Source organism: Xyrauchen texanus, chromosome 10 (assembly GCF_025860055.1).
Source record: "Xyrauchen texanus isolate HMW12.3.18 chromosome 10, RBS_HiC_50CHRs, whole genome shotgun sequence".
NCBI lineage: Eukaryota > Metazoa > Chordata > Actinopteri > Cypriniformes > Catostomidae > Xyrauchen > Xyrauchen texanus.
In genome coordinates this window covers 43,873,412-43,901,071 of record NC_068285.1, presented here as the reverse complement: position 1 = coordinate 43,901,071, position 27,660 = coordinate 43,873,412, and the positions used below count along the sequence as shown (strand labels likewise).

Here is a 27,660-nt window from a genome sequence, read left to right as displayed (position 1 = left end):
TATGGTAAGAAATAATTTTTGGTATTTCTTATCTTACAGAAAAGTGAGAAATACACTTTCAACTGTGAATTAAAAATGTTTTTTTTTCCAACCTTGCTGTCTTAAAATTATATTAATGCGTCTGCCTCCATATATTATGTAATAAATTCAAGTTCTGCTTTAAAAATGACCTTGAAATATTTTCAGTTCCAGGGGTGACAATGTGCTTACCATCAATTCACTGCACTTAGCAATTGGCCTATTGAAGTCAGGACTTTGACAAAAAAATTAAGATAAATAAATAAATAAATTTCTGCTGCCTGGCTTCAAATTGGTGATTCTGTAACTAAAGACACTTAATCTAATTTTTTCTCCTTATAAAATAAAATTTCCATACGGTCTTCTTTCTATCTTAATCTGAAATACTTCACAATCCATCTCTACGCAATAATGTATTTCTTTTCCACAGCATTCTCAGAAAAGTCTGAAATAGTTAATTTCAACAAAAAATGTAAAAACAAGTGACGGTTACTTATATTTGGCATACAATGAAACCAAACGGTAGATGTGGGAGCCAGGCAAAAATAAATAAATAAATAAATCATATTCATCACACTCATTATTGTTCAGGACAATGTTATATGTCACATTTAACTAACTATTTTCTTTCCAGTACATTTATTCAGCCATTTATTTTTTTATAAAAAGACAAAACGACAAAGCGCCAGAAGTTATAGAATCGACAACCATCCAATCAGAAGGCGTCATCAAGCTGATGTCGTCAGACAACATTCGTCCAATCATTTGACGTCTAAATATACCAATGGCGGGAGTTGCCAGAACACAGATGGGGGAAAAAATAACGCCCTGCAAACCTGTGAAAAGCGCCTGCCTATTGGTCGAACCTTACGTCACATAATTAATATTCATCATGATTTCGCTGTGAGCGCGCGCATCCGGATGCGCGGGGGTACGTGGAGCACCACGTGCTGATGCAGGAGATTAAGTGTGATTTAAAACATTGTTATTACCGCTTTACAATTACGCGTTTATTTTTTTAGAGGTCTAGTGCTGTCATCTGTCTTAAAAGGACAGTAAAGTATTTATAAACTTCGCGCATAGACAACTAAACGTCAACTAATCAGGTAAGTTAAAGTCTGCTCCTTGTATATTTTTTTTAGCTTTGTTTTGGGAGAATCAACAAGTCTGTGTGTGAACCATATACAAAGACAACAAGAGTATTTCAACTGTATGACAAATAAATAAAGCGAGCCTTTTCTTTGCTGTGTTTGTAGCATTTATAGCTGTAGTATATAAACGTTGCCTTTGTTTGCACATGTGCACCCCTGTATATGGATGCATGAATATGATGTTCTAAATGATGATTACATGTTAAAAGGTACCGTTTGATGTTAATGTTATTGAATTCCCGAGTTTATAGCAATATACCATAGTTACTAAATATCATAAAATATAATTTTATATAAAAAAATTTGTAATTCAGATTCTGAATGTATCTTTACACTGTTGGATATTCAATATTTATTGTGAGTTCAAAGTAACTATAGTCTAACTAGAAACTATTGTTACCATGATACATTTTTGTATATGTTAAAATTACTAAATTATAGGCAGTAAAGCCTTTAAGGAAAGGGCCTAGATTTATATGTATTATCTCCAACAGTATTAATATTATCTCAAGAAGTAATATTACGTTTCTGACCCCATAAGGATGTATGTGATTGTACATTTATTGTTTGGTTTCCACATTGGAGAATAGATGTTCTTGATTAAATTATGCTAGTGTTTGCTCACCAGTTGGAGTTGTCGAAGTAAGATTGTACTTAGCATTTCACAATTGCTATCACTATTGCCTTTTGTAAAAAAAATGTTTTTTAAAAATGCCATTGTTAACTCACTCTAATGATGCTCTAAACTCAAATGACTAGTATCAGTCAATTGCTGACAATATAAATAAAATAAATAGCTAAACAAACATCAGTAGTACTTATCACTTACGTGCTAGCCACTATATTAATACTGCCAGTCAATTATTTGCAGGTTGTAAAAAAATTATTTTAAATTGTAAAAATAGTTCAAAATATCAATGTTTTTATTGTATTTTGGATCAAATAAATGCAGCCTTGGTGAGCAGAAGAGACTTATTTTAAACGGTATTGTAGGTTTAAAATTAAGAAAAGTCAATGTAAAGAAAATGTATAGTCAGATTACTTCTTTTAACTTAAAACTTTGTTTTTTTTCATTAAGTCTCCTCACATTATTTCTCTTTCTGTCACATTCCTCATTGATTGACAAAATCCAGTTCTCAAAAGGCTTGTTGACATATGTTTATTATGTGTTATATGGCCTTATTTCAAAGACTTAAAATGTTTGTTTTTTCAAAAACCATCCATAAACGTTATTTTCTCAAAAATACAACCATTACACGCATATTATTGTTGCCCAGTTTGTGCTGAATACAGTGTTATCAGACTTTAGCCATTAATGTGTTTTTAAGCAACTGAAAAAAGCACAAATGTCAAGGCATGTCAAAACTTCTCCAGGGCCCAAAATACCCTCACACCCCAGAGGGTGTATTAAACACAGGATGTCACTGTGGCCTCCAAGCTCCACTCTGGAGCACTCTGAGTTCCACTGCTATGCCTTAGTTATAAAGCATGCCCCCTCATTACCATATGAACAAAGACATGTGGAAATAAATAAATGTGGAAATGTATAATTATGAATGTATTTTAATGTATACATGAAGAAATAAATGCATATAACCAATCTATGTAAAAATTTATAATTAAGGGAATAAATACATGTGGAAATAAATTAACACAATTATAAACAAGGAAATAAAGGTATAAATTCTTATTTATGTCAGATTTGAACATTTATATGTTTATATGTACAGTTAAAGTCAGAAGTTTACATACATTTAAAACAAAAAATCTTTAACCACTCCTCAGATTTTATATTATCAAGAGTATAGTTTTGGCAAGTCGTTTTAGGACTTCTACTTTGTGCATGACACAAGTCATTTTTCCAGCTGTGGTTTACAGACAGATCGTTTCACTTTTAATTGACTATATCACAATCAGAAGTTTATATACACTAAGTTATCTGTGCCTTTACGCAGCTTGAAAAATTCCAGAAAATTATGTCAAGCCTTTAGCCAATTAGCTTCTGACAGGTGTTCTGAATTGGAGGTGTACCTGTAGATGTATTTTAAAGAGCCCATATTATGCTTGTTTACAGGTTCATAATTTTATTTTGGGGGTCTACTAGAATAGGTTTACATGCTTTAATGTTCAATATTTTCTCATAATGTTCATTGCTGCTGCACCTCTTTTCACCCTCTGTCTGAAACGCTCTGTTTTAGCTCCTGTCTCTTTAAAGCCTCCCTTTCCAAAAAACCCAGTCTGCTCTGATTGGTCAGCTGGCCCAGTCTGTTGTGAATGGTAAACCGCTTAGAACGTGTTTCAGAAATGTAAAGACCCTTACCATAAAACAAGTAGCACTTAAGTGGGCATTATGCAGATGTGTTACATAATGACCTGGCTAAGTCTCGGAAGTAAGGCTGAAACGATTAGTCAACGTTGTCGACAATAAAAAATTGTTGAATAGTCGTTTACTCTCATTTAATGTAACATGAGATCACATTAAACTGTAATGATGATGCGTGAGAGCAGCACTGTAGTTCGCGTCTGACTGATGAGAGGAATAATTAAACGGCTCAGTCTAGATGCTCTCTAAGCTTTGCAAACAGCTTCAGGTGATTTATAAAAAATATTATACAAAATACACTTTTATATTTAAGATTAATTCTCTTAAAGCAAGTCTAAAAATCTTATATGTGGCTTCTCAAGTAAATTTATCTTGTTTTAAGGATTTTAGACAATTTTAAATGGAAAACAAAACATAAACACTGGATAACAATAGTTGTTTTTACAGTGAATTTCTTTACTGAATTAAACTTAATAAAGTGTTTTCCCCTTTAATTCAGTGAATGTCATTTAGAGGTATTTTTAAAAGATCATTTAGTCCTCTTTATTGTTAGTAAGCACGTTTAGTACAACATTTTTATTCAGGGCACAAGCTGAATAATCGGTTAAGAGCTAATGATTAATCTTTACAATAATTGTCGAATAATCGTTAGCTTAATCGATTATCAAAATAATCGTTAGTTTCAGCCCTACACCGAAGTAATGGCTGGACTGCAAACCAGCCGATGCAGGCAGTTCAGGAGCAGTGCTTTCTGTTGGAGAGAGTAACTTCCTGTACCAAGTTACATTTATCTTTAACAGTGCTATCAAAGTAGATAGCAAGCACAACAATGGTGCAACAACATGGGCCGCCAACTTGATTGTTTTAGTTTGAATGGATCACATGACTGCGGCACATGACAACAAATACTTCATTGTTTTTCAAATATCACAATTTCTTCTGTCCATACTACAATGTGAAGACTGTGTTTTCAAATGCATCCACTTGGTAGAGTGTTTTCGATGGAAACAAAATAAATGTTAACGAAATGTGTTTGTGTGAATGTGGCCTCCCATATGAGGAATTGCCACTCTTCCATATAATGAAAGTGTGTTTTATCCAATAATATTAAACACATTCTATCACCCTCATCTCATTTGTTCCTGCAGCATTTGAAAGGCAGTATGAAGTATATTCTAGTGACGGGTGGCGTTATCTCTGGCATTGGAAAGGGCATTATAGCCAGCAGTGTGGGCACCATTCTCAAGTCCTGCGGGCTACATGTCACAGCCATCAAGATCGACCCATACATTAACATAGATGCAGGGACCTTCTCACCGTATGAGCATGGTAACTTCACACAGGACTGATCATACACCCCTTTCATCTCTTCTGAGAATATTATTGTTAAACGATACCATACGTGTGAGTGGTATTAGTATCTTAATTATGATTGTAACTTACCATAATGGAAGTATTTCAATATTTAACCATTATTTATTTTGTATGATTGGGCATAGCCTTTGTAGTCTGATTTTAATCTGGCATTTTGTTCTTTCTAGGTGAGGTGTTCGTGTTGGATGATGGAGGAGAAGTTGATCTGGATCTAGGAAACTATGAACGCTTTCTGGACATCCGGCTCACCAAAGACAACAACCTGACCACCGGCAAGATCTACCAGTCAGTTATTAACAAAGAGCGTAGAGGAGATTACCTGGGCAAAACTGTACAGGGTAAGAGAGGGACCAGCTATTGACAACTAGTTTACCTTATGATACGGTATACATTGGAGCTCAAGCGATTCATGTTTTTCAGATTTATCTGCACTGATATCTGCTTTTGGAACTATTGGGTTTTGGCAAATATTGATGGTGATTAGTTCACAGATAATTATAATTAGAATCCAATTATGATATTGTATTTTAAATAGTGTGTATGGGGTTGTTCATAGTGAAATGTTCACTATGAACGTCCAAAGTATACTTTAGGTGTGTGCGTTGCTGATCATTCCACGCACAGAATGTGTGATGTAAATTGTGAAATCATTCCCAGTACATCAGCCTGAAAAAAAGACTAATACAAATTTGAAAATCATAAGGCTATCTCTCAATTTGCAATACATCCGAAAATTACCTTATAGTCAGCTTTAAATTTTGGGTACTGTTCACAGTGCATCCGTTCTTCTGACTCAATTCCCTGACTGGGCCAGCCATTTAAGGGCAAACAACCTGCTGTTGGCGAACTGTGCATGGGTCGTCCAAGTTCTTTATGATGCCACCATGATTCTTGAGCCAATCAATGAGTTGCTCATGTTTCTGGTCATGCAGAATCTTTGAGAATGCTCGCCTTGGCTTCTGCCCCATGAAGAGACCATTCTGAAATGCCACAAACCGAGCAGGATGTTGTTCTTCTAGTGTTGCCATATCACAGAGATGGATGGGCAGGTTCTGGGCATAATGGGTATGAACCAGTGTGAATACCCGTGGCATCAGAAAATCAAGTGTCTCCATGTAGAGAGAGAAGTCTCCTGAGCGACAGGACAAACTGTAAAAACAAAACAAAATGCGCTTTATATGAAATATTAGGAATATGTGGAGGAACTGTACTTTTGAGTTTAGAATGTATATTGGACAAAGGAGTGAATGAGACCTATGAATTGAAAAACATATCTTACTTGAAGAATGTCCAGCTCCATGGACTAAAACCAGAAATCTGGTTGGGGATGTGAGGCACACAGTGTCTTAAGCCATTCATCAAAGGGCAGAGGGATGAGGTCGCTCTGCTCATCATCATCATCATCATCATCATTAATTGGCTTCTCCACGTTTTGATTGTAAGCCTTCCTCATGAGCACATAGAGAGCAGCTACAGACACCTGATGCATTTACCGGGTTCTGCAGATGTGGTGAACACCAATGAAAGACGTAGTTTTGCCGCTAGTTGAGACCATTATTTTTAAGAGATGTAGTCCACCCACTGCCATCCAACCAGTCACCAGACATGCTTTACAGCATCTTCTCTGTATGCATTGGCCCCAATGTTACCAGGAGGGAGTCCTCACCTAGCTCTGTCTGGGGGTACTTCCACTGAAGTTTCTTGGCCAGTGTGATGAGTGGTTGATTAGCTACCATGACTGGTGTCTGACCTGGATTTAGGTAGTTGATTGCTTGGCAGAGGACTTTCATTGCATGCCAAACCATAGTGGGGCTGGTAGAGGACTCTGTGAATAGTGACAACATGTATGATTTGGCTGGGGTGAATGAAGTAGGCTCTGTGATGCTGGCATAATATGCAGCCCATGAGATACATTCTCCGGCTTCAAGGTTCTCTTTCAATAGAAAGTTTCTGACTCTAACCAACATCATTTGAAGGCTACCAGTGGTTGGAGAGAGCCTGCTGCTTCCCCATCTCAGCTGGATCTAGGATGTCAGTGAAATTCTCACTTTGTTGGCTGTCTGAATGTAAGTGCTGCTGTATGCTGATGCATGTTCCATGGATGGCTTTGCTCAGGTCATCATCAGAAACAAGGGACCAGCCACGATTCATTCTTGCTGCTTTGATGTCTGAAATCAGGCATTCAAAATCCACCCGAAGGCATGTGGTGTTGCATTTGATGTCTGGAAATTCCAGACCAGCAATGCACTTGTCATAGAGGGCTGCCAAGTCAGCCATTGCCAGTGATTCTCCTGAGCCATGGTAATCTTTGATGAGTTCAAGCAACTCGTTGAGGAAATGTGCTCGGATGACCTGAGGTGGATTACTTTCAGTCATATCACATCCAACAGTTTCTTCTTTTCTATAGAGCCTAGTCAGGCATGCATGATGATGATACACGGCATCCATATCGACTGTCACCAGCAGCTAGTTGAGCCAATAGATGCTCGTCACCCACCACCTGAGCACATAGTTTCACTTTTCTTTCTAAGCCAAGGGTGCCAGCCCGCCAACTTTTTGTTGCCCAATTTACCACAGAAGAGACACCGTGTGTTGACTGTTCATATGATGATGTTGAGGGTGTGGATATAGCCTGTGTGGTGGACTTGGCAACACTGTTCACGTGTTGTGTTTTTACTTGGCTCACAGACTCTTCATGCTTTTTTCTTGCTCTCAACTTTTTGATTGTCAGTGGCATTACTGGTTTCAACATCATAAACAGCACTACAACCTCAGCACCACCACCATTGCTATTACCACCACTAATGTCATCCACTACTATAAAATCAGGCAAATCACCTAATCCCTTCAGCTCCTGGATGTTATCTGTAACTTTGTAACATGCATACAGTTTTTAAGGAATGTTTTACAAATGAGGGATCTAAAACTTTTTAATTCCTTTTCTATTGGAAGAAAAATCCAAGTACTAATTTAATGAGAAATAAATTTGCTTGAACATCATGAGATGGACAAGGTGATAGATAAGCATTCACAAAAGCAAAAAATAATGAAAATGAAAGTTTTTAAAGGAGTCCGCCAATTCAATGGCCAATAATTCAAAACTCTTTATAGGCGTTACGATAATTAACAGATCATTGTAGCCGATTCCGATAATTGATAATTCCCCATTTATAGTTAAAGGGATAGTTCACCCAAACATGAAAATGTTCTCATTATTTACTCACCCTCATGATATCCCAGGTGTGTATGAATTTATTTCTTCACCAGAACAAAATTATAGAAAGTGATGAAGAAAATTATACAAATATCTTCACTCAGTAGGTCCTTAAAATGCAAGTGGAGTTCACTTTACAAGCTCCAAAACTCAGACAGCCAGCATAAACGTCATCGATAGGACTCCAGCTGTTCAATTAATGTCTTCTAATTAACATGATCACTTTTGATGCGAAAAAGCAAAATATTTAACTACCTTTATTTTTCCTCTAAATCATGCCTCCATTCTGCATTGGTATGCGCGTATGTCATAATTGCATTGGCATTTGAAACGTGAGAACTGGTGCACGTGAGTCACAGCCGGAAGAGCAGCGCTGTGAAGAGGATCACTGTACAGAAGCTTTGTTGATTTTGGTTAAGATCTGTATTTATCTGTTACTTTACTAACAATGGTGTGTTTGTGTGCTTTTATCCTGGATGTCTCATCGGAGTGGCAAATGTGAAATGATGTCTGTATCATGGCAACGTGAATAAGTCACACCAGAGACCACTTGAACTATCCCTTTAATAATCCCCACTTTATGCACTAAATCTTGTGCACAAAATCATGACATGTGCACCGGCACATGAAAGATGTTGGCATGTCATTGTTTTTCTCATTGATATTCATTCGTTTTAGTGGTGCCGCACATAACTGATGCTATTCAGGAGTGGGTGATGCGTCAAGCCAAAGTTCCTGTAGATGATGATGATGTTGAGCCACAAGTGTGTGTCATTGAGGTAAGAAAAGAAATGGACACCTCAGGTGATGAAATATTGATTTAACTTGTGATGTTTTTTTTAATCTGAGGTTGTCTTTGTGTAGCTGGGCGGTACAGTAGGAGACATAGAGAGCATGCCTTTCATTGAGGCCTTCAGACAGTTCCAGTTTAAAGTGAAGAGAGAGAATTTCTGTAATATTCACGTCAGTATGGTGCCACAGGTGAGCGTCGTGTGTTCACACCAACACACACACAAAGCATATATCACATCATATGTAAACGTACTGTGGTTATGTAAGTGACATATACAGTCTTGTCTCTGATGTTTAGCCCAGTGCGACGGGAGAACAGAAAACCAAACCCACTCAGAACAGTGTGAGAGAGCTCAGAGGACTGGGACTGTCACCTGACCTGGTTAGTCATGCTTTCAGAGCTGATCAGCATGAAGTTAAAATTTCTGTGCATGTTCCAAATCGTGAATAAATTCAGCCTCACACAAATATTTAGCTGCTGCCCATATTTCTGTTATCTCTAGATTTTTACAGTTGTGAGACACTTTATCAAAGATACTCAAAGTCCCATCCAGGGGCCAAATTTAGCCCCACATGACTTGATTTGCCAACCACAATCCAAACTTGTTTGCTGACAAGTTGCTGCTGCTTTGTTTGGACTTGAGTGATGTGTATTGAGTGCAGACAGCATTGTTGGTTATAATGGCAGTGTTTTATATTTGTCGAGCTGATTAGTATGCTTTTCGTGCAGACACGGACAAGACAACTGAATTTTCAAAAGTTCAGATAGTGGTTGGTGGGCCACTATTAACTTTGTCCACTTACATTTACAGTGCTGTGAAAAGAATTTGCCCCATCCTGATTTATTCTGTTTTTGTGTCTCATATACTAAATTGTTTCAAAAATTCAAAAAAATCTAACATAAAACAATCAGCAATCTGAGTAAAAACAAAGTACAGTTTTTAATGATAATATTATTTGTTGAAGCAAAAAAGTTATCCAATACCAAAAGTATTTGTGAGTGGTGGTTGCGTAGTGGCTAAAGCACAGGGCTGTTAATCAGAAGGTCACTGGTTCGAACCCCACTGCCACCACCATTGTGTCCTTGAGCAAGGCACTCTACTCCAGGTTGTTCCGGGGGGATTGTCCCTGTAATAAGTGCACTGTAAGTCGCTTTGGATAAAAGCATCTGCCAAATGTAAATTTGTTCCTTAGTTAATAAATTACCAAATCTATGAAACTGCATTCATAATGGGGTTCAGCTGGACAAGACACACCCAGACCTGATCAATTAAATCAACATCTGGATATAACTTTTTCAGTAGCATGAAGTTAGCTAAAAAGTCTCACCCTGTAGCATATTATGCCATGGTTGAAAGAAATTCCAGAAATGATGAGGAACAAGGTGATTGAAATACATCAGTCTGGGAATGGTTACAAAGCTATTTCAAAGTTTCTGGGACTCCAAAGAACCACAGTGAGAGCCATTAGTGGCTACCACATTAGTGAACCTTCCCATAAGTGGCCGACCTTCCAAAGTTCCTCCAAGAGCACAGTGACGACTCACAAAAAACCCAAGGACAACATATAATGAACTGCAGGCCTCTCTCGCATCAATGACTCCACTATCAGAAAGGCACTGTCCAAAAATACCATCCATATAAGAGTGGTGAGGTGAAAACCACTGCTAACCCAGAAGAACATTTGAGGATCATCTGAATTTTGCCAAAACACACCTTGATGTTCGTCAAAGCTTTTGGGAGAATGTTCTGTGGACTGATGAGTCAAAATTGGAACTGTTTGGAAGACCGAGGTCCCGTTACATCTGGCATAAATCAAACACAGAATTCCACAAAAAGAACATTATACCTACAGTCAAGCATGGTGCTTTAGGGCCAGGGCGACTTGCAATAATTGAGGGAAACATGAATTCTGTGAGTTGAAGCTCAAGTGCAGCTGGATTATGCAGCAAGACAATGATCCAAAGCATTGGAGTAAGTCCACCTCTGAATGGCTCAAAAGAAGCTAAATGAAAGTTTTTGAGTGGCCTAGTCAAAGTCCTGACATGAACCTGATTGAGATGATGTGGCTGGCAGTTCATTCTCTAACCTTCCAATGTGGCTGAACTAGCAGTTCCACAAAGAAGAGTTGGCCAAAATTCCACCACAGCATTGTGAAAGACTGATCTCCAATTATCGGGGCAGTTGAAAAAATCTTTACACTGGCAGCCTTTTGTTTTATGTTATATACCACACTGGTGGTATTTTTGAAAATGCAGTTGTCACTACCTGAATTTTTGGGGAGATAATTCAGTTGTAGAAAGAGGTTGTCACTCTTTCTTTTTTTTTTATCGAACCATGTGTATACAGAACAGGATTAAGGTCTAAAAGGTGAACTGTCATCTGAAATTAGCTGCAGTGTGTAAATGGCCTCAGTGTCTGTGTCTGGAGTCTGGACTAAACGAAACACTGATTCATCATTGTTTTTATGAGCATAATGACATTTTTCTTATTGCTCAATGTTGCACAACAACAACACATTGCAAATGGAATGTTTAGACATGACTGAAATACACCTAAAGGGATTTCTGTAATTGACAGTTTTCAGGATTAGTTAATTGAGGCAGCTGTGATTTAATGTCAGTTATTTTTCTGATTGTGTAGCCCTAATTTGCACCATATTCAAACTTTAAATGGAGTGCTGTACATTTAATTAAGCAAAGAATTATAGTATATATTTGTAAGATGTATTAATTAGATTCATGCAAATTTTGTGAAAATGGTTAAGAAATTAATCTATTGGAAGCATTTATGGATGGTGTTAATTTTTTATATATTTGTCCAATTTAAGTTGCTTTTCATAAAATGTTACCTTCCTATATTGATATGAAAAATGAAACAAGATTACAGATTGCCTGACCAGTACATAAGACCGTTCTGATGAACACATCATAAAATATTAATTTATGCAACTGTTGTTATTGGTAACTTGCCATTAAATGTAAATCCAGCAATTTCTAGAACTCCTCTGGGTCAGTTGACCGTGTTTTCCGGAATAAGTCGCTTTGTTTTCTCAATTTTGTATGCCCAATTCCCAATGTGCTCTTAAGTCCCCATGGTGGTGTAGTAACTCATCTCAATCCTGGTGGCAGAGGACCAATCTCTGTTGCCGCCATGTCTGAGACGTCAATCTTGGCATCTTATCACGTGGCTTGTTGAGTGCGTTACCGCCTTGGCGTGTGTGGAGGCTCACGCTATCCTTCGCAGTATTCAACCATAACTCGCCACGTGCCCCACCGAGAGCTAGAACCACATTATAGCGACCACGTGTGGGTTAACACAACGTGACTCTACCCACCCTAGCAACCGTGCCAATTGGTTGTTGGCCAATTGGCTTAGGAAGTCTGACTTGAGCCGCTCGGCATGCCCTGGATTTGAACTTGCGACTCCAGGTGTGGTAGTTGGTGTCATTACTCGCTGAGCTACCCAGGCCCCATAAGTTGCATTTTTATATTTTTGTTTTATTTTTCATCTTCTGCAAGGTCCTGAAACTTACCTTTTGAAGCTGCTTACAATATATACATAATTGATGTTGGCCTGTCAAACACGCTGCACATCAAAACATACGCTTACTCATAAACCGATGAAAACATCAGTCATAGAGATGGTAGCAGCACTTTAAAGAAGCAAATAAAGAGTATTCAAAATATTCTGTCCCATCATGACATTATTGTTTTAACAAAATCTCGACTGCTGTCAAATACAACAACTCACATAATAAGGTTTCGTCACACTCGCAGTAAAACATGTATACAGCATAGTTGCATATAAACAGATGTGGCTTATGTATTGCATTTATTTATTTTTTTTCATGAAACATATACAGAATATGAAAAACTGTTACATATGATTACTTAAAGCAAATGCTCCAGATAAAATAAGGCCAAATGCTGCACGATACGATGCATATAGATCCTGAGGGGATCTTCACGGAGCACGTCTTGCCATCTGTTTCTGAACAGCTGCTCCCGTGTCCTAGTGCCTATTGCATGCAATCTCTGTCACTGCGACTTATCTGTGTGTATTTTATGTGATTTTGACCAAGTGCAACTTGCTGTATTCAGGTGCAACTTTATTCCCATTAATTACAGTAATCAGATTCAACAACATGAGTGTGTCTGAGTGTTCTCTGGTGCTTGCTTTTCCAGATAATGTGCCGATGCTCCACTCCACTGGATAACTCAGTTAAAGAGAAGATCTCCATGTTCTGTCATGTGGAACCTGTACAGGTGAGTCTGGATCCCACAGGAACGTCTGATTTCAAACCACCAGAGAGACGCTTGACTAGCAGCTGTTGAGTTGGTGTGAAACATTAACCCCTCACATCTGCTGAGGAAAGAAAGTCCCATGGAACAAAATGATTCCCCAGAACAAATAACAACAACATTTGCAGTCATGTGAAAAGCTCTTTAACAAATGTTATCATCTTCTGCAGGTGATCTGTGTCCATGATGTCTCGTCCATCTACAGAGTTCCTCTGCTATTAGAGGACCAGGGTGTCGTGGGATACTTCTGTCGCAGACTAGACCTGCCCATCGAAACCAGACCCAGAAGAATGCTCATGAAGTGGAAAGAGATGTCAGACAGGTTAGCATGTGTTTAAATGATAGAAACACATTCAGGATCAGTTCAGACGTTGATTTGGAATTGTTATGGATGCACGTTTATCAGATCAAAACTCACAACGTTGGACCTTATTCTTGAAATACGAGCAGAACCAGTTTATTGTGCGCAGAACCATTTATGTATAAATTGTCACCATTCAATTCAATTAGACGGTTTACATGTATGTAAGAACAGAATTATGAGCTATTTTGCGAATTGTGATTTTACTTTAGAGAGCATTAATAAGGAAAAGGACTCTATCCTTGACATGGATAAAAGAGTGATAATGAGTTGATTGACCCAAATTATGTTTAGTAACTTTTTAATCACAGTTGCTCTAAGAATTCACATTTTTTCTGGATTGGGTTTTGTGTTGTAGATCAGACAGGTTGTTGGAGCATTGCTCTATCGCTCTTGTGGGGAAGTACACTAAGTTCTCCGACTCGTACGCCTCTGTGATCAAAGCCCTGGAGCACTCTGCTCTCTCCATCAGCCACAAACTAGAGGTCAAGGTGAGTTAATACTTGTGATGCACAGTTTGAAGAAATCATATTTCATTGTATTTGTTTTCGTTTGGTTGGTGTTGCTATTGGGAGACTGTTTTGTAGGTCGGTGGTTCTCAATAGCTGCGACCCAACATAGAAAAAACAACCTGTTTTTAATGTCAACTGGGTCAACTTTTCTTTTAACTTACAATGTTTTGTTCATGGTCTTCAAGTATAATGTCACGTATTAAGTGAAATTATTCTGTCAACAACAAAAGATTCAGGAAGTGTTCTCTCCCCACTTTTTCAAGTTATTAGCCTATTTATTTATATGAGCCAGTTTAAATGATGTTTATTTCCTAATATCAAACGTCATTTAAACAGAACATGTATTACACAGATGGAGAACTTTGTTCAGAAGTTTAGGAGGTCCAGACTTTAAAGCCCTTAATGTACTTACTCTTGTATTTACATTGCAATGCCATTTAGGCACAGGAAAGACGTGGATGGCTCCTTGTTACTCTGGTTGGGTCATTGTAGCTAGTCTTTCTAAAATAATAATATCAAATGGGTTGCATCAGTTTTGTGGTCTGTGCCACAATATCGAGGGAAGCCCGGTAGACATGCGCATGCTCCATACAGTAGGTTTGAGCGGAGCAGATCATTGGCGGAAGTGTTCTGTGATGACTGGCGTGAATACCTTGCTTCAATTGGGCCGAAGCATATTGAGTGTTTGTTACATGGCTTTCAGGAATACTTCATTCTGATTGGTCAATGCTTTTATCTTTTGGTCTGATATTTCTCTGTAACAACCGCACATCTACGTATCAGACCGCTCATCTGGGTTTCGTATTTGCGAGCCATAGTTACTGCTCAGATCACTGTGCGATCTATACAAGTAAGCTAATAAAATAATTTCAACTCAAATCAGTTTTTTATGTGCATTTATTTGGCAAGTAGTCATGTAATTAGATGCATAATGAGCAGTCAGAAGTTCATTAATTACAAAATATACACAAAAGAACTCGCAACCGAATACCGATTTTATCTGTTCACTGATTTCTTCTCAAATCAATGTTTTATGTCCATTTTATTTGTCCAGTTATTTTGTAATAAGCTGGAAAATGAGGAGTCATTACCAACAGAACTCATCTTATTTAAATGAAAAATATTTTATGTCCATGTTGTTATTTACTTGGTTAGTAGCTTGAAATAAGCATTATCACGTACAGTCATTCGGTTGTTATTGCAAAATAGTCATCCGGTTGTTATTGCAAAATAAACCCTTTCAGGCTAATCCAAACGTCCTCTGCTTCACGTCGGGGTCCTGATCTCCCTCTCAGGGTTTATTTTGTGATATCAACCGGCTGACTGTACATTATCCCTTACATGAAGTGCAGAATGCAAGATGAATATCATACAATTTTCTTCAGTGGGCCAAAACTTCCTTTGGGTTGCCACTGAAAATTTTTAAATGGAGGAAGAACCATTGCATTCTTTCCCTGCTATGAGCCGACCTGCGACCCACCAGTTCAGAAACATTGCTGTAGGCATAGAGTTTCATATCCATGTTGTCATGCAAGGCCACAAACATTAACACTTGAATAATAGACCACCCAAAAGTAGAAATCTGGTCTATATATATATATATATATATATATATATATATATATATACACACATTTTAATCAACACACCTCTTTTTCTCTCGTCATTCTATAGTATATTGACTCTGCAGATTTGGAGCCTAACACAGCACGGGAAGAGCCAGTGAAGTATCATGAAGCCTGGCAGAAGCTGTGCAGTGCAGAGTGAGTACCACTGTGTTTTTATGGCCCCATTGAATGAACTTGCACTACATGCACAATCTAAAGTGATTACGCTTAATCAGTCGACAACTTGCAATGTGATTTAAATCCCTTAAACAATGTTTTTATAGGTCATTAAAACATAACAGTTGTGAGCAAAACCCGTTCAACGTACATGTTTCACCGTTACCACAATTTTAATTTGCATGAATGCCTCATGCCCTTGACCAGTTTTCCTAATAAAATAGTGTACATTTAAATAAAATGTTTCCTCTTAATGAATATTATTGCCATTGTATTTGATGTCTCCAGTGGTATTTTAGTGCCAGGAGGTTTTGGAGTGAGAGGGACGGAGGGCAAGATTCACGCCATCAACTGGGCCAGAAAACAGAAGAAACCTTTCCTAGGTATGATCACATTGATTGCAATTCTTTAAAATCTTAATATCCCAAGTCTTCTGTTAACCTTAACGGTACCATTTGTCTTTCAGGCGTGTGTTTAGGGATGCAGCTAGCTGTGTGTGAATTTGCTAGGAACATGTTGGGCTGGTCAGGTACTTATCCAGCCTTTCATCAATTCAGTTTACAAAATGTACCTTGATGTTAAACAAAGTGTAACTATTATGTGTTATCACAGATGCAAACTCTACAGAATTTGACCCAGACTCAAAGCATCCTGTGGTTAGTAGGTTATGCAAGTGTAGATTACGAGTTGCATTTCAGTTTTGAATCAAACCCATAAATCAGGTGAAACAGGAAGTAATTGAATGTATTTGATTGGTTGCAGGTGATTGACATGCCTGAGCACAATCCAGGGCAAATGGGGGGAACTATGCGGTTGGGAAAGAGACGGACCATTTTCCAGAGCAAAAAGAGCATTCTTAGTAAGAGAAATACATTAACCATACCAACAATAATACAAAAAATAAAATCAGAAAATGTTGTAATAGTAATGTTATCTAAATGTATGTTTGATTTTATCTCACAGGAACGCTTTATGGTGATGTAGACTATGTAGATGAAAGACACAGGCATCGTTTTGAGGTAGATCTCCTTGTTATTGTATTGTAATATTGTACGTTGTTAGTTCATAATACTCGATGTTAATGAATCGAACTTAATTGTAAAGTGTTACCCTTATTTATTTAAAGTGTGTACTGTGCAGTATAGAGACAGTCAGTGTTCCAAACAGCTTTTACAATTAATAATATCATGCACTTCTCAATCAGTGGAGGAAGCACATGCTTGATTTTGTCACATGGCTGTAGCAGCATGCATGAAGCAGGTGTTTTTTCTTCTGTGCAGGTGAATCCAGAGCTGAAGCAGCACTTTGAGGAGAAGGGCTTCAGGTTTGTGGGTCAGGATGTGGAGGGTGAGAGGATGGAGGTCATTGAGCTGGACGGTACGTGAGAGAATTGAACACAAACACTCTTGAGATCTGATGGAGGATAGGGTTGGGTCATGATGGTTGACTAGGCATCTGTAGGGATGGGAAATGTAACTGATTCAACGGTTTCGATGCAGAATCCTCCTCAGAATACTTCTGAGGAAGAATAATTTAAAAATAAGAACTGTATATAAATGCTGTCATCAGCAGTCTGTTGCCAAACAATAAGATCATTTCAGGTGTCTACAGAGCAGACATAACAAATAAATGTGTTTGCATTCTTTTTAGAGGCATAAATGCAATCCAATAATTTATCCTAAATACTGAATATTTTAAATGAATAAAATCTCATGAAAGGTGCTGACTTATTAATTTATTATTTCATAAATGTCCACTTATTGCAATAACATTTCTGTATCTTTACCCACACATAGTCATTAATAACCAGTCAGTAACTGCAATTGCCAGCTATAAACCCAATAAAAATCTCACATTTTTATTTGTATGGCAGAGACCATCAAAAATAGTTGTTTCCCAACATATGTGATTTAAAAATTAACTTTGTTCTGAGGGCCTGCATTGTAAAACTGCAGTTTGACACCCAGTCTTTGTGACAGATCACCCGTATTTTGTTGGCGTTCAGTATCACCCAGAGTTCACATCCAGACCCATTAAACCTTCTCCACCATACTTGGGCCTGCTATTGGCTGCTGCTGGGAGACTTCCAAGTTACCTCCAGAAAGGCTGTCGGCTTTCACCACGGTATGGTTATCTTATCCAAAGTCCTGCTCAAGCATCTCATCCTGACTGAAAGCATGTCCTAACAAAAACTGGTTGGTCTCAAAAGAAAAGGGACCCAGTAGATGTGCATTTTTTATTTTTGTCAACAGCTGTGATGTTTAGCAAGCTTGGCATCAAAGGACAAAAATAAGGATTTTTGTTGGATTTTGTCTTCACAGAGATACATATAGTGACCAGAGTGGCAGCAGTTCCCCAGACTCAGAGATTGCAAACTACAAACTTTGCTCAATGACCCAAGATTAAAGCAGTGAACGGTGTAATTAAAGATGTGGTCCCTCCAGAGATTGTATTTTGTCTATGCTTTATTTTATGGAGATTATGCACAGACTAGTTTCAATTTAAACACTGCAGTTAAGTGGAAATTGATAATTCAGTAAATTATGGTTTAAAAAAAAAAACAACAACTGCAATGCCAACTACTTGGAAGATTAAGACATGTTGGTCAACTGATTGGGGTGGGAGAGTGCTGTTTTTCTACAATTTCCCCTATTTTTACCAGCCATAATTTGTCTAGAAGTTAGTTTAGTCATGGGAAAGGTTGAGCAAGCAGGTTCACAACTAATCTAGATCCAGATGTATGTGGAAATGTATTGGTCAGATTGAAAACCCCAGTATGTTTTTTTTTTGGTCAAATTGTAGTTACAAATTGACATTCCAATGTATCAAATTCCTACATCAAGGATATGGTTAACTTAGTATGTAAATAAAAGTATTTGAGATGTTCTGTACCATTCTTATTGAGACAAATTAAGTGCTACACTTCAGATGAATAAGCAGCAAGCTTTTATTTGCTTAACCAAAGAACAATTACAGATACACAAACTGAAATCCACAGCAAAACTCAGGTTGAATAACGTTCAGCATTTATGGGTGAGTCTTCACTCGCATAATCCACACCAAGTCCAAAACAGCAGTCTTACCTCCATCAGGGAGCAGGTGGGCACTATACATAAATATAAAAAAGTTAGTAATTACACATATACAGAGTAATCAAACTTAAATAAGTACTGATCTCAGTCCCATATCCGCAAGTTTCATCCAGCAGTCACCATTATAAATAATCATCCTTGATCAGGAAGTAGAAATTACATTGTTTATATACACACACATACCTGGGCTCCTGCAACCCCACAGGTAATCAGAAGTGACCATGGCCTTTAACGAGACCATTTATAGGACACATTGAGACCGCCACAAACACCGCTAAACAGGGCAGTCGAAGTCTTCCTGTTAATTTAGCATGTAGTTGTGAATCCCGTGCACTTGGGAGAGCACAGATTATTGGAACCCATGCCAATGCACACAATTCAAATCATACCAGTTGGCTCACTTCTGGTGATAGAGGCCATCTTTTTGTAGGAAGAGCACCATCTGGGGAGGCAAAATTAAACATGTTAAAGACAGATTAGGTTAAATAAACAAGTTACAGAATTACATCTGGCTCAGAAAATGAGGTTATGATTGTGTCATTACAGAGAAACTCTCTCAGATAGGGCAAGTTCTTGTCATCACGGCCAGCATGAAAGCAAAGGAGCTACAAAAACCCCTACCAACCTTATAGATGTTATACGCTTTCATTCAGCCCATTTCAAGGAGTGTGTTGACAGCAGGGAATCACATCTATAATTCAGGATTAAAAAAAAAAAAAGGTTGGGTTGGTACATCACACCAGTCCAAAGCCATAAAGTGAAAATAACTTGCAGCTTACCAAATTGAGGTGGCTCATTCTTCTAACATTGTCGACCAAAATGGTGATGCCAAACCTGCAGGAGCATGTGACAGTCAGACAAGGCTTCATAAGAGGAACATCAATTATAAACGGTTAAGGTGCGAGTGTCCTTTTCCTTAATGTTGCTGGGACAGTTACAGGTGAACTGTACAGCGACCGTCGGTAAAAGTGTTGCTGTTGGCTCCTGTTTGACCGCGCCCGTTATGGATTAACTGGAACGGCTTCGATCAGGGCCACACCGAGTGAATTTACCAATCCTGATCTTTATTATAAAACCTGTATTTACTAGTCAACCACTGGTAGCTAACCAACAGGTTCAAATAACACTTAATTGGTACGTTCTAATTTGTTAAGTCGCACACGTTGCTCACCTGCATTTGGCACAGAATTAAGTGTAAATAAAACAAACAAAAACAATGCCGCAATGGTGATGGAAGGTTATTGTGGTTGGACACACCATTCCTACCAAGTCCAAATACAAGTCGAATTTAGGGGGTCACTACAGAAAACACTTGGGATGAGTAGAACTTAAGCACAAACTGTTACTATAAAAGGGAGCCATTTTATATTTTCAGTAGCCTCAGAATAAGAACTAAGGCTGGTTTGTGAATTTACTCTGTAAATGCATGACAGACACTGAATGGCGTGCCACATTGGACAACTTTATTTTAAGATGACGGAATTTAAAAAATAAATAATAATTTGACTTTAAGTGTTGCTTCAAGTTAAAAATTGCCAAAAAGTTGCTTGCTTCAAGCACGACTTAAAGTGTTAATAACTACAGTATTGAAACTAATTCTCACAAAAAAAAATTAGTTAAGAGCCTCTTTCAGTAGACGAGCCCAGCACAAGCCACGCTGCGATTTCACGATTACAATTCATATTATTCTGCTGTAAAACTCAATAATACTAATTGAGAATAACGCTGGAACAACCAATACACTAATTTACGAGTACAGACCATTTAAAACTAAAAGGCGGAATTCGATGTTTAAGGATTACTCACCACACTGCTTACACTAAGAACGCGTTGAGAAAGAGGATGTACTGTGTAACGCGTCTATTTTATACAGCGCTTCTTGACGCTGATTGGTTGAATGAGGTGGCGCGGCCGCAACGCTTGCTGGGATATGTAGTTCTGATTTTGAAAATAAAATTATAATTTTTTTCTGATATATATAGCTTATAAAATCAGATAAATATATAATTTTTATCAACTAACACGACTTGTAAATTTAACCCTTTCGCACGTAAATTCTAAATTATTTAACTGATCCCCCCAGCGTGAATTGTTTTCGGCAGTTATTTTAAAACGTAGCAAATTTTAAACTCCAGTGTGACGCACCAAGCTTGTCACGTGATACTCTCGACAGTCAGATGACGGTTCACCGCTGTCTTGTCACGCTTTGAGCTGAGGTAAGCGTTTCGCTTTTTTCTTCACTTTAAACCCTTCCTCGTTGGTTTAAAACATGTATAAACTATAATAAATGTTTTAACCAATGGTTTATATTGATATTTATTTATTTTCTCGGGCTTTGAATTTCACTCCCACATGCAACTTTTCTGACAACGCATTACAGGATTGCTACTGGTGAGTACATTTATAGTCTTTTTTGATTGAAAATTATTTGCAAACACGTGTAGACCATAATAAATGCATTAATAATATGTTCATGCTGTGTATTTATCGTAGTTTGATGTGATTTACGTAATAGCTTGTGCTGTTCACTGCTTGTGTAATGTTGTGGGTATATCGTTTCTAATGTTTTATCTTGTTCACTTTGATTAAAAGCTGTTGTGTGAAGTATAGTCTATTCTAATGCTAATATTAGAAATGGGTTGCAATTGAAAGTAGCATGATATATAAGTTCATCAGCAATATATTCTAATGCAAAGGCAAAATACACATTTTACAAAATTGAGTTATGACTGAAAGTCTCTGATTATGATCTGTCTTGGGTATACATTTTAAAAAAACATGTATCTTTGCTCTGTGAGAGTTAAAACAATTATTTCATTTTATTTATTGATCTATGCTTTTTATATGCATTTGTTTATAGGCAATACAACTTTTTTTTTATCAATATAATGATTAACAATATAAATATTTTAACAAATACAAGCAACATAACCATAACAGCTACTAAACAGCATTCATAACATTCAATTATATGGCATTTGTGGTAAACAAAAGCCCACAATGCACATTTAATAGATTATAAACCAATTTCAAGGAAAAAAATACACCATTTACAATACATAACAATGGAACAGTAACCATAACTAACATTTGCTTATTTTATTTCACAGTTCTCAGTAATGCTTCAGTGTGTGGTACTGAAAACATGGGCTAACACAAATGGGAATTTTGCACAGCTCTCATGTACTATGTGAGTATCTTACTACTTTACTACTATGCTTCCTCTTTGCTCATTTTGCAGTTGATCATGGTCATTCTTATCCTATTTGCACCCCCTGTACCACAGGCCCTGTAACGTTTCTAGGAGAATGTGGAACTGGTATACCAGTATCCTTCCTCACATAAGGCGGTGGTAAGTAGGGCTGTACAATTAATCTAAATAAAATCGAAATCGCGATATGACCTTGTGCGATTATTAAATTGCAAAGGGCTGCGATTTAATTAAATAAATAGTCTGCTCACTTCAAAGTTTATTTGCACTGCTCTGTCCAGTCTAGATTAAGTTAGACCATTGTTACGGTGTTTTCAGAACTGTTCCGTGCTCCACAACTCCATCTCATGCTTATGGGTCTTTTCCACTGCACAGTACAACTCGAGACTGCTGGCTTTTTGGGGGTTTTCCACTGTGGATAGTACCTGGTACTTTTTTACTACCACCTTGGTTGAGGTTCCAAGGGAGCCGAGCCAATACTAAATGTGATGTCAAAATCCAGCAGATCACTGATTGGTCAGAGAGAATCATCACTCCCAGCGTCAAAGATTTCCGACACGGAACATCAAATTGTAAAAAGTAATGGCCGTGCGCAAAACCACGCCATGTTCAATAAGGTGCAAATGTTCCTCTCGTTATGCAAAATGGAAAAGTCTTTCAGGAAGCGTCTCAGCTGTTGTCCGCACACGGCTATGACCGGACCTACCAACAGTGTAGAGAAAAGTAAAAAATAAATAAAAACTTAAGTGACTACATTTATTAGCCCTATAAATCAATTGAACAATTTAACCATTTGATATTATGACATCACAACAAATATGAAATGTTCTTAAAAATATCCCTTTGACAAATATGTTACTAGTATGAAATGTTTGCTCTGTGAGAGACAAGAGATAAGTTCAGTATTAGCATTATTCTTAATTCTATTTTATTTAGTTGTATCTATTGATCTATGATTTTATTATGTATTTGTTTATAGATTATTTTTTAAAGAAATATCAATATAATGATTAACAATATAAATATTTTAATAAATACAAGCAACCATAACAACTAATAAATAGCATTCATTACATTCAATTAAATTGCATTTGTGGTAAACAAATAGATAATAAACCAATTACATGGAAAAAATACAATAAATAACAATAACTAATACAAATGTCATAACAATAATAACTTTTAATTAAAATGTGCTTATTTTATTTAGAACATATTTTTTTTATTAATTTTTTATTTAGATTAACTCAGTAATGCTTCAGTGTGTGGTACTCCTCAAAACATGGGGCAACACACAAGGGAGTGTTGCATGGCACACACATGAATTTGGTGAGGCGCCTCTGCTTTGTCCTGCGAGTGCTGGATAGGCAGGCCTTGCAGTGCCGACTGGTCCTGCTGCCCTGGGAAGTTTAGTTGGTATGAACTGGCGAAATGCCAGCCTACCTTTGAAGTTCATCAACGACTCATCGACACACAGATCCCTGTAGGGCACAAAGATGTTACGAAATGATGACGTGAAAGCAGTGAAAATGTTTCAGATTTTTTGCAGGGGTAGTTGATGTTTGCCATCGCATTGTTGGAGAAGTGAAGGCAGCGGTGGAGCAGAAGGAAGCGGTCCTGGGAAAACAAAGTCCCCAAAAAATGGTGTCAGGAGCATGGGATCTGTACTCCAATAATCACGAAGTAAGGTTTTTTTTCACAATTTCGATTAGCAGCACTGCCACCAGGATTGTGTACATTTCGTGAGCATTTGTTGAAACCCACTTTGCAATCTTGCCTTTCACATCAGGTGGTGTTTTCTTCTGCAGCTCTGAGGCATAGCAGTTTGTTTCATCAACAATTTCCTCAATTAGCTCCTCAGTAAGGAACATCTTAAAACACTGGACTTCATTGGGTGATTCTGGAGGGTTTTACACGCCACAAGTCCGGTCATCAAATGCAACCCCAGGTCCAGGATGGGTAAAATTACTGGTAGAACTCCAGCATGAAGAGCTTACCTCCTCCACCTCCCTTGGTGTTGTGTTTACAGGAGTAGGAGCAGTTGCTGAGGCATTTTCATTCTCAGCATCAAGGGCTTGGAGGTTGGGGGCATCTCCTCATCTGTGTCACTTCCCTCATTGTCAAAACTTCCCTCTTCCTCATCAGTATTAAAAAATATTTATCTGATCTCCTCATCTGTAATTTGTTTTCTTTTTATAAAACTGTAAATATATCGCGTGTGTGTGTGTGTGTGTGTGTGTGTGTGTGTGTGTGATAGGCTAGTGATAGTGATAGGCTATGGTCGTAGCCATTATGGTGTTTTTTTAAAGTGCAGGGATGTCTGGAAAAAATTATATATATTTACACAGATTCACAATTAAAAATAATTAACAGCATATGTTTCATGTGAATAAAACTTTGCGTTTGAAATTTGATAGTTTTTCTCGCTGTTGTCATAGACACGAGGAGTGTGTAGATATGCGCTGGAAAATTGTATTCCAATACTTCTGTTTATTTGACTACAATAAAAATGAAAGACTGTTCGAGCAGCTGTTTTAGACATAAATGGCAAGCATTTTATCAGTCACTCTTTCTATAGCAACGCCAGCTATACAGCAACGCAAAAGCAGATTTGGTGAGTTTATCATCTAGTTTGATGCTGTAATACGCGGTGTGTGGATATGGACAGTAAACTTATATCGTAAGTATTCTATGTTTGTTTGCATACAACGTAAAATAAACATTTTCATGTGATTTGAAAAGACTGTTCGAGCAGCTGTTTATACATGTTGCAACTAAACCATACGGCAGCTGATATGGTGAGTTTCAGTTAGTTTACATTGTGTAAATTTGTAGTCTTGTGTTAGTTTGAATGCCTGTAACAAACGTGGTTGAAAAGACAGTTTAAGCAGCCTTTTTAGGCATGTAAATGGCGTTGCTTAGCCAATCCCCCTCAGTAGCAGCTAAACAGCGGGAATGCAGATTTGAGTTTTTAAATGTGCCAGTTGATGACGTCAGACACGAACGTTCTAATCAAACCGGTTTGATGGTGCTCCCCAGGGACCACTCTGGAATGATCAAACCATTAAAGTACATTCTTACGTATTTGTTTAGAAAGTGTTCTATACAGAATCCTTACTTGAAAAGCTCTCATTATGATTTTTTTTAAATGAGATTAAAATTAACCTATTACATTTATCCTTTTACGATGTTTAAACTGACAAGACTAGTTGATAAATGTGGAAACTGTAAGATACTATTGTTTAGCAATAGATAAAATGATGCTTAAAAAAAATTGCAAAGGCAACTGACAATGGCTGAAAATCATAACCTTGGCCCAAATAAACTATGCAGTCAGAAATCAAACCATGTGTGGATGTAAAGAGCACAGATTCCATCTTTTTGCAGGTAATGCCCTACTGGAATTCACAGTGTGGATTCTGTTAATGGGATTGGGGGGGTTGGGTTAGTATCATCTGATTTAGATAGCCCTATTAAGCTCTTTATCTCCTTATATATATATATATATATACATGGAGGGCTTTTAAAAGTGTATTGTGAATCACAGGTGGCTTCAAGTCTAGGGTTGACTACTCAAATTTAGTTGAAGTGTGATGAAGCAGCTGCTACCCAAATGGTTTGTCCGTTTCAGAACCATGGACAGAGGAAATGCAAACACAGCACTGTGACTTGCCCTGACTTAGACAAACCAGTTTCAGTTGTGAAATTAGAAGAGTCAGACCGAGGTTCCCATGCTTTTATTTAATGACCATTCCTTTGTGATACATTACAGATAGACAGACATTTTATTTATCCTTTTTTTTTTTGTCATAGAGCCTAAATATTTTCAACTGTGAAAAGTATACTTATTTAAAGGAATTGGTTTATTATTGCCTTCAAATCCCATATACAGTTCTGAGAATGTTTGATTATGATTATACAATAAAAAAATAAATAATTGAAGGTATTATTAGGTTGTCAGTGTCACACAAACATCCCAATGTTTTGGGAAAGTTAGTTTATGATTTTAAAAATAAAACCTAAAAATAACCATTAAAGAACATTCATTCAGTATAGATTCTTTTTAGGTTGAATAAAAACAGAACCTTAAGAGAATGTTCTTAGACTTTATGAATTGGTCCCCCCCAAAAAGTAACCAAATAGGAACCATATACTAACATTAGGGGAACGTGCTGTGCTTGCTGGGCAGGAAGTGTCAAAGTGAACATTTGAAATGATGTACAGAGAGCACGTACCAATCAACTGTGTGCTAGACTTCAGCAACGGTTAAATGTGAATTGCCTGTATCATATTTTATTTTCAACAGAAATCCACTAATACAGTATAAACATTTACATATTATATAATTATTACTGTAATGTTATTGTTGGCTATTGCACACACAGAGCTCATATTAGTCATCATTCATAATTACTCTAAAGATATTACACTGAAGTTCTCCACACATAAACGATTGCATGTGGTAAAGTCAGTTTAAGTTTTGCAAATGTATTTTGTACTCGGCTTCAAAAAAAATTATAAATGCACTTTTGCTTTTGTGACAACATTTTGAGACGTTGCTCGACAAATACAACTCATCTGATTTGTGACCCCACATCTGCTTGCTAAGAACATTTTAGTGGAAAATTCTGTGTTCGATACAATCTAAACTCAATTTACAGGATTTTTGGCATAATATTGATTACCACAAAAACTAATTTAGACTCATTCATCCTTTTCTTTCAAAAAAAGCAAGAATTGAGGTGTGAGACACTTACAATCAGTGTTGGGTGTAATGCATTAATGCAGTTCATGAATAATTTATTTGAGTTTATATGATTTATTTGAAAGAATTTAAAGAACAGTTTCATGTCTATCCTTGTATTTTTCATCTGGTGGAGGTTTATAAGGTTTTTAGAAAGTAATAAGTAATGAAATTACTTTTCAGACAGAGTAATTAGTACAGTAATCTTATTACACTGTAGAAGATGTAATTAGTAGTTCGTAATTGATTACTTTTTTAGTGTTCCTTACCCAACACTGTTTACAATGGAAGTGAATGGGGACAATTTTTGGAGGGTTTAAAGGCAGAAATGTGAATTTTATAAAAGCACTTACATTAATTCTTCTGTTAAAACTCATGTATTATTGAGCTGTAAAGTTGTTTAAATTGTCCTTTTTACAGTCATTTTAGGGATTGTTGACATTCCATCATCGTTGTAAAATTGGCTCTAACTTTACACAGAAAAGGTTATTAACTGATTGTAGTGTTGTGATTAAGTGAGTATTTTAATGTTTACAGATTGGCCCCCATTGACTTCCATTGTAAGTGCCTCACTGTAACACAGATTGTTACCTTTTATTTTAAAGAAAAGGAGGAACGAGTCAAAATTATTTTTTGTGGTAATTAATATCATGTCACAAATGCTGTCGACTGAGATTAACTTGTACCCGGAATATTCCTTTAAGTGTCTTTTTTTTTTATTTCTCTCCGAAACAGAAAAATAGTGAACACACACACAAAACCCACATCAATTCTCATATTT

General features: G+C 37.1%; 1 protein-coding gene, 2 long non-coding RNA genes and 3 other non-coding genes across 7 annotated transcripts; 2 read left to right on the top strand and 4 right to left on the bottom strand.

Moving 5' to 3' along the window:
• Nucleotides 1-943: 943 nt before the first annotated feature.
• Nucleotides 944-18,299, top strand: LOC127650139 (CTP synthase 1). Its single transcript, XM_052135345.1, has 18 exons — nt 944-1,124; nt 4,641-4,821; nt 5,034-5,204; nt 8,759-8,859; nt 8,945-9,061; nt 9,171-9,254; nt 13,059-13,139; nt 13,346-13,497; nt 13,895-14,027; nt 15,723-15,811; nt 16,121-16,215; nt 16,299-16,361; nt 16,445-16,488; nt 16,595-16,691; nt 16,796-16,851; nt 17,113-17,209; nt 17,812-17,956; nt 18,154-18,299. Exons 2-18 carry the CDS (start codon nt 4,656-4,658, stop codon nt 18,236-18,238), a joined length of 1,776 nt encoding a protein of 591 aa, XP_051991305.1. The 5' UTR covers nt 944-1,124; nt 4,641-4,655; the 3' UTR covers nt 18,239-18,299.
• An 85-nt stretch (nt 18,300-18,384) lies between these two features.
• On the bottom strand, nt 18,385-20,778 carry LOC127650152 (uncharacterized). Its single transcript, XR_007971393.1, has 5 exons — nt 20,731-20,778; nt 19,704-19,758; nt 19,550-19,615; nt 19,108-19,366; nt 18,385-18,938 (listed from the first exon to the last, which is right to left on the bottom strand). It is a non-coding gene; the product is annotated as an uncharacterized LOC127650152 (long non-coding RNA).
• LOC127651125 (small nucleolar RNA SNORD99) lies at nt 19,001-19,071 on the bottom strand. Its single transcript, XR_007971523.1, has one exon. It is a non-coding gene; the product is annotated as a small nucleolar RNA SNORD99 (small nucleolar RNA).
• On the bottom strand, nt 19,432-19,514 carry LOC127651110 (small nucleolar RNA SNORD103/SNORD85). Its single transcript, XR_007971509.1, has one exon. It is a non-coding gene; the product is annotated as a small nucleolar RNA SNORD103/SNORD85 (small nucleolar RNA).
• Nucleotides 19,827-19,962, bottom strand: LOC127651111 (small nucleolar RNA SNORA16B/SNORA16A family). Its single transcript, XR_007971510.1, has one exon. It is a non-coding gene; the product is annotated as a small nucleolar RNA SNORA16B/SNORA16A family (small nucleolar RNA).
• Nucleotides 20,779-21,182: 404 nt separating the features above from the next.
• Nucleotides 21,183-24,410, top strand: LOC127650153 (uncharacterized). 2 transcript variants are annotated; one of them, XR_007971395.1, is made up of 5 exons: nt 21,183-21,315; nt 22,035-22,114; nt 22,211-22,276; nt 22,454-23,818; nt 23,925-24,410. It is a non-coding gene; the product is annotated as an uncharacterized LOC127650153 (long non-coding RNA). The 2 variants fall into 2 exon arrangements; XR_007971394.1 differs by having other exon boundaries at nt 22,211-23,818.
• Nucleotides 24,411-27,660: the final 3,250 nt, after the last annotated feature.

What these genes read in the sequence shown, in the direction of transcription:
- LOC127650139 (XM_052135345.1), top strand. Translation starts at nt 4,656, where the DNA reads ATGAAGTATATTCTAGTGACGGGTGGCGTTATCTCTGGCATTGGAAAG. An exon ending in CTTCTCACCGTATGAGCATG is followed by an intron (nt 4,822 to 5,033) that starts GTAACTTCACAC and finishes TGTTCTTTCTAG; the next exon opens with GTGAGGTGTTCGTGTTGGAT. An exon ending in GAACATGTTGGGCTGGTCAG is followed by an intron (nt 16,362 to 16,444) that starts GTACTTATCCAG and finishes GTGTTATCACAG; the next exon opens with ATGCAAACTCTACAGAATTT.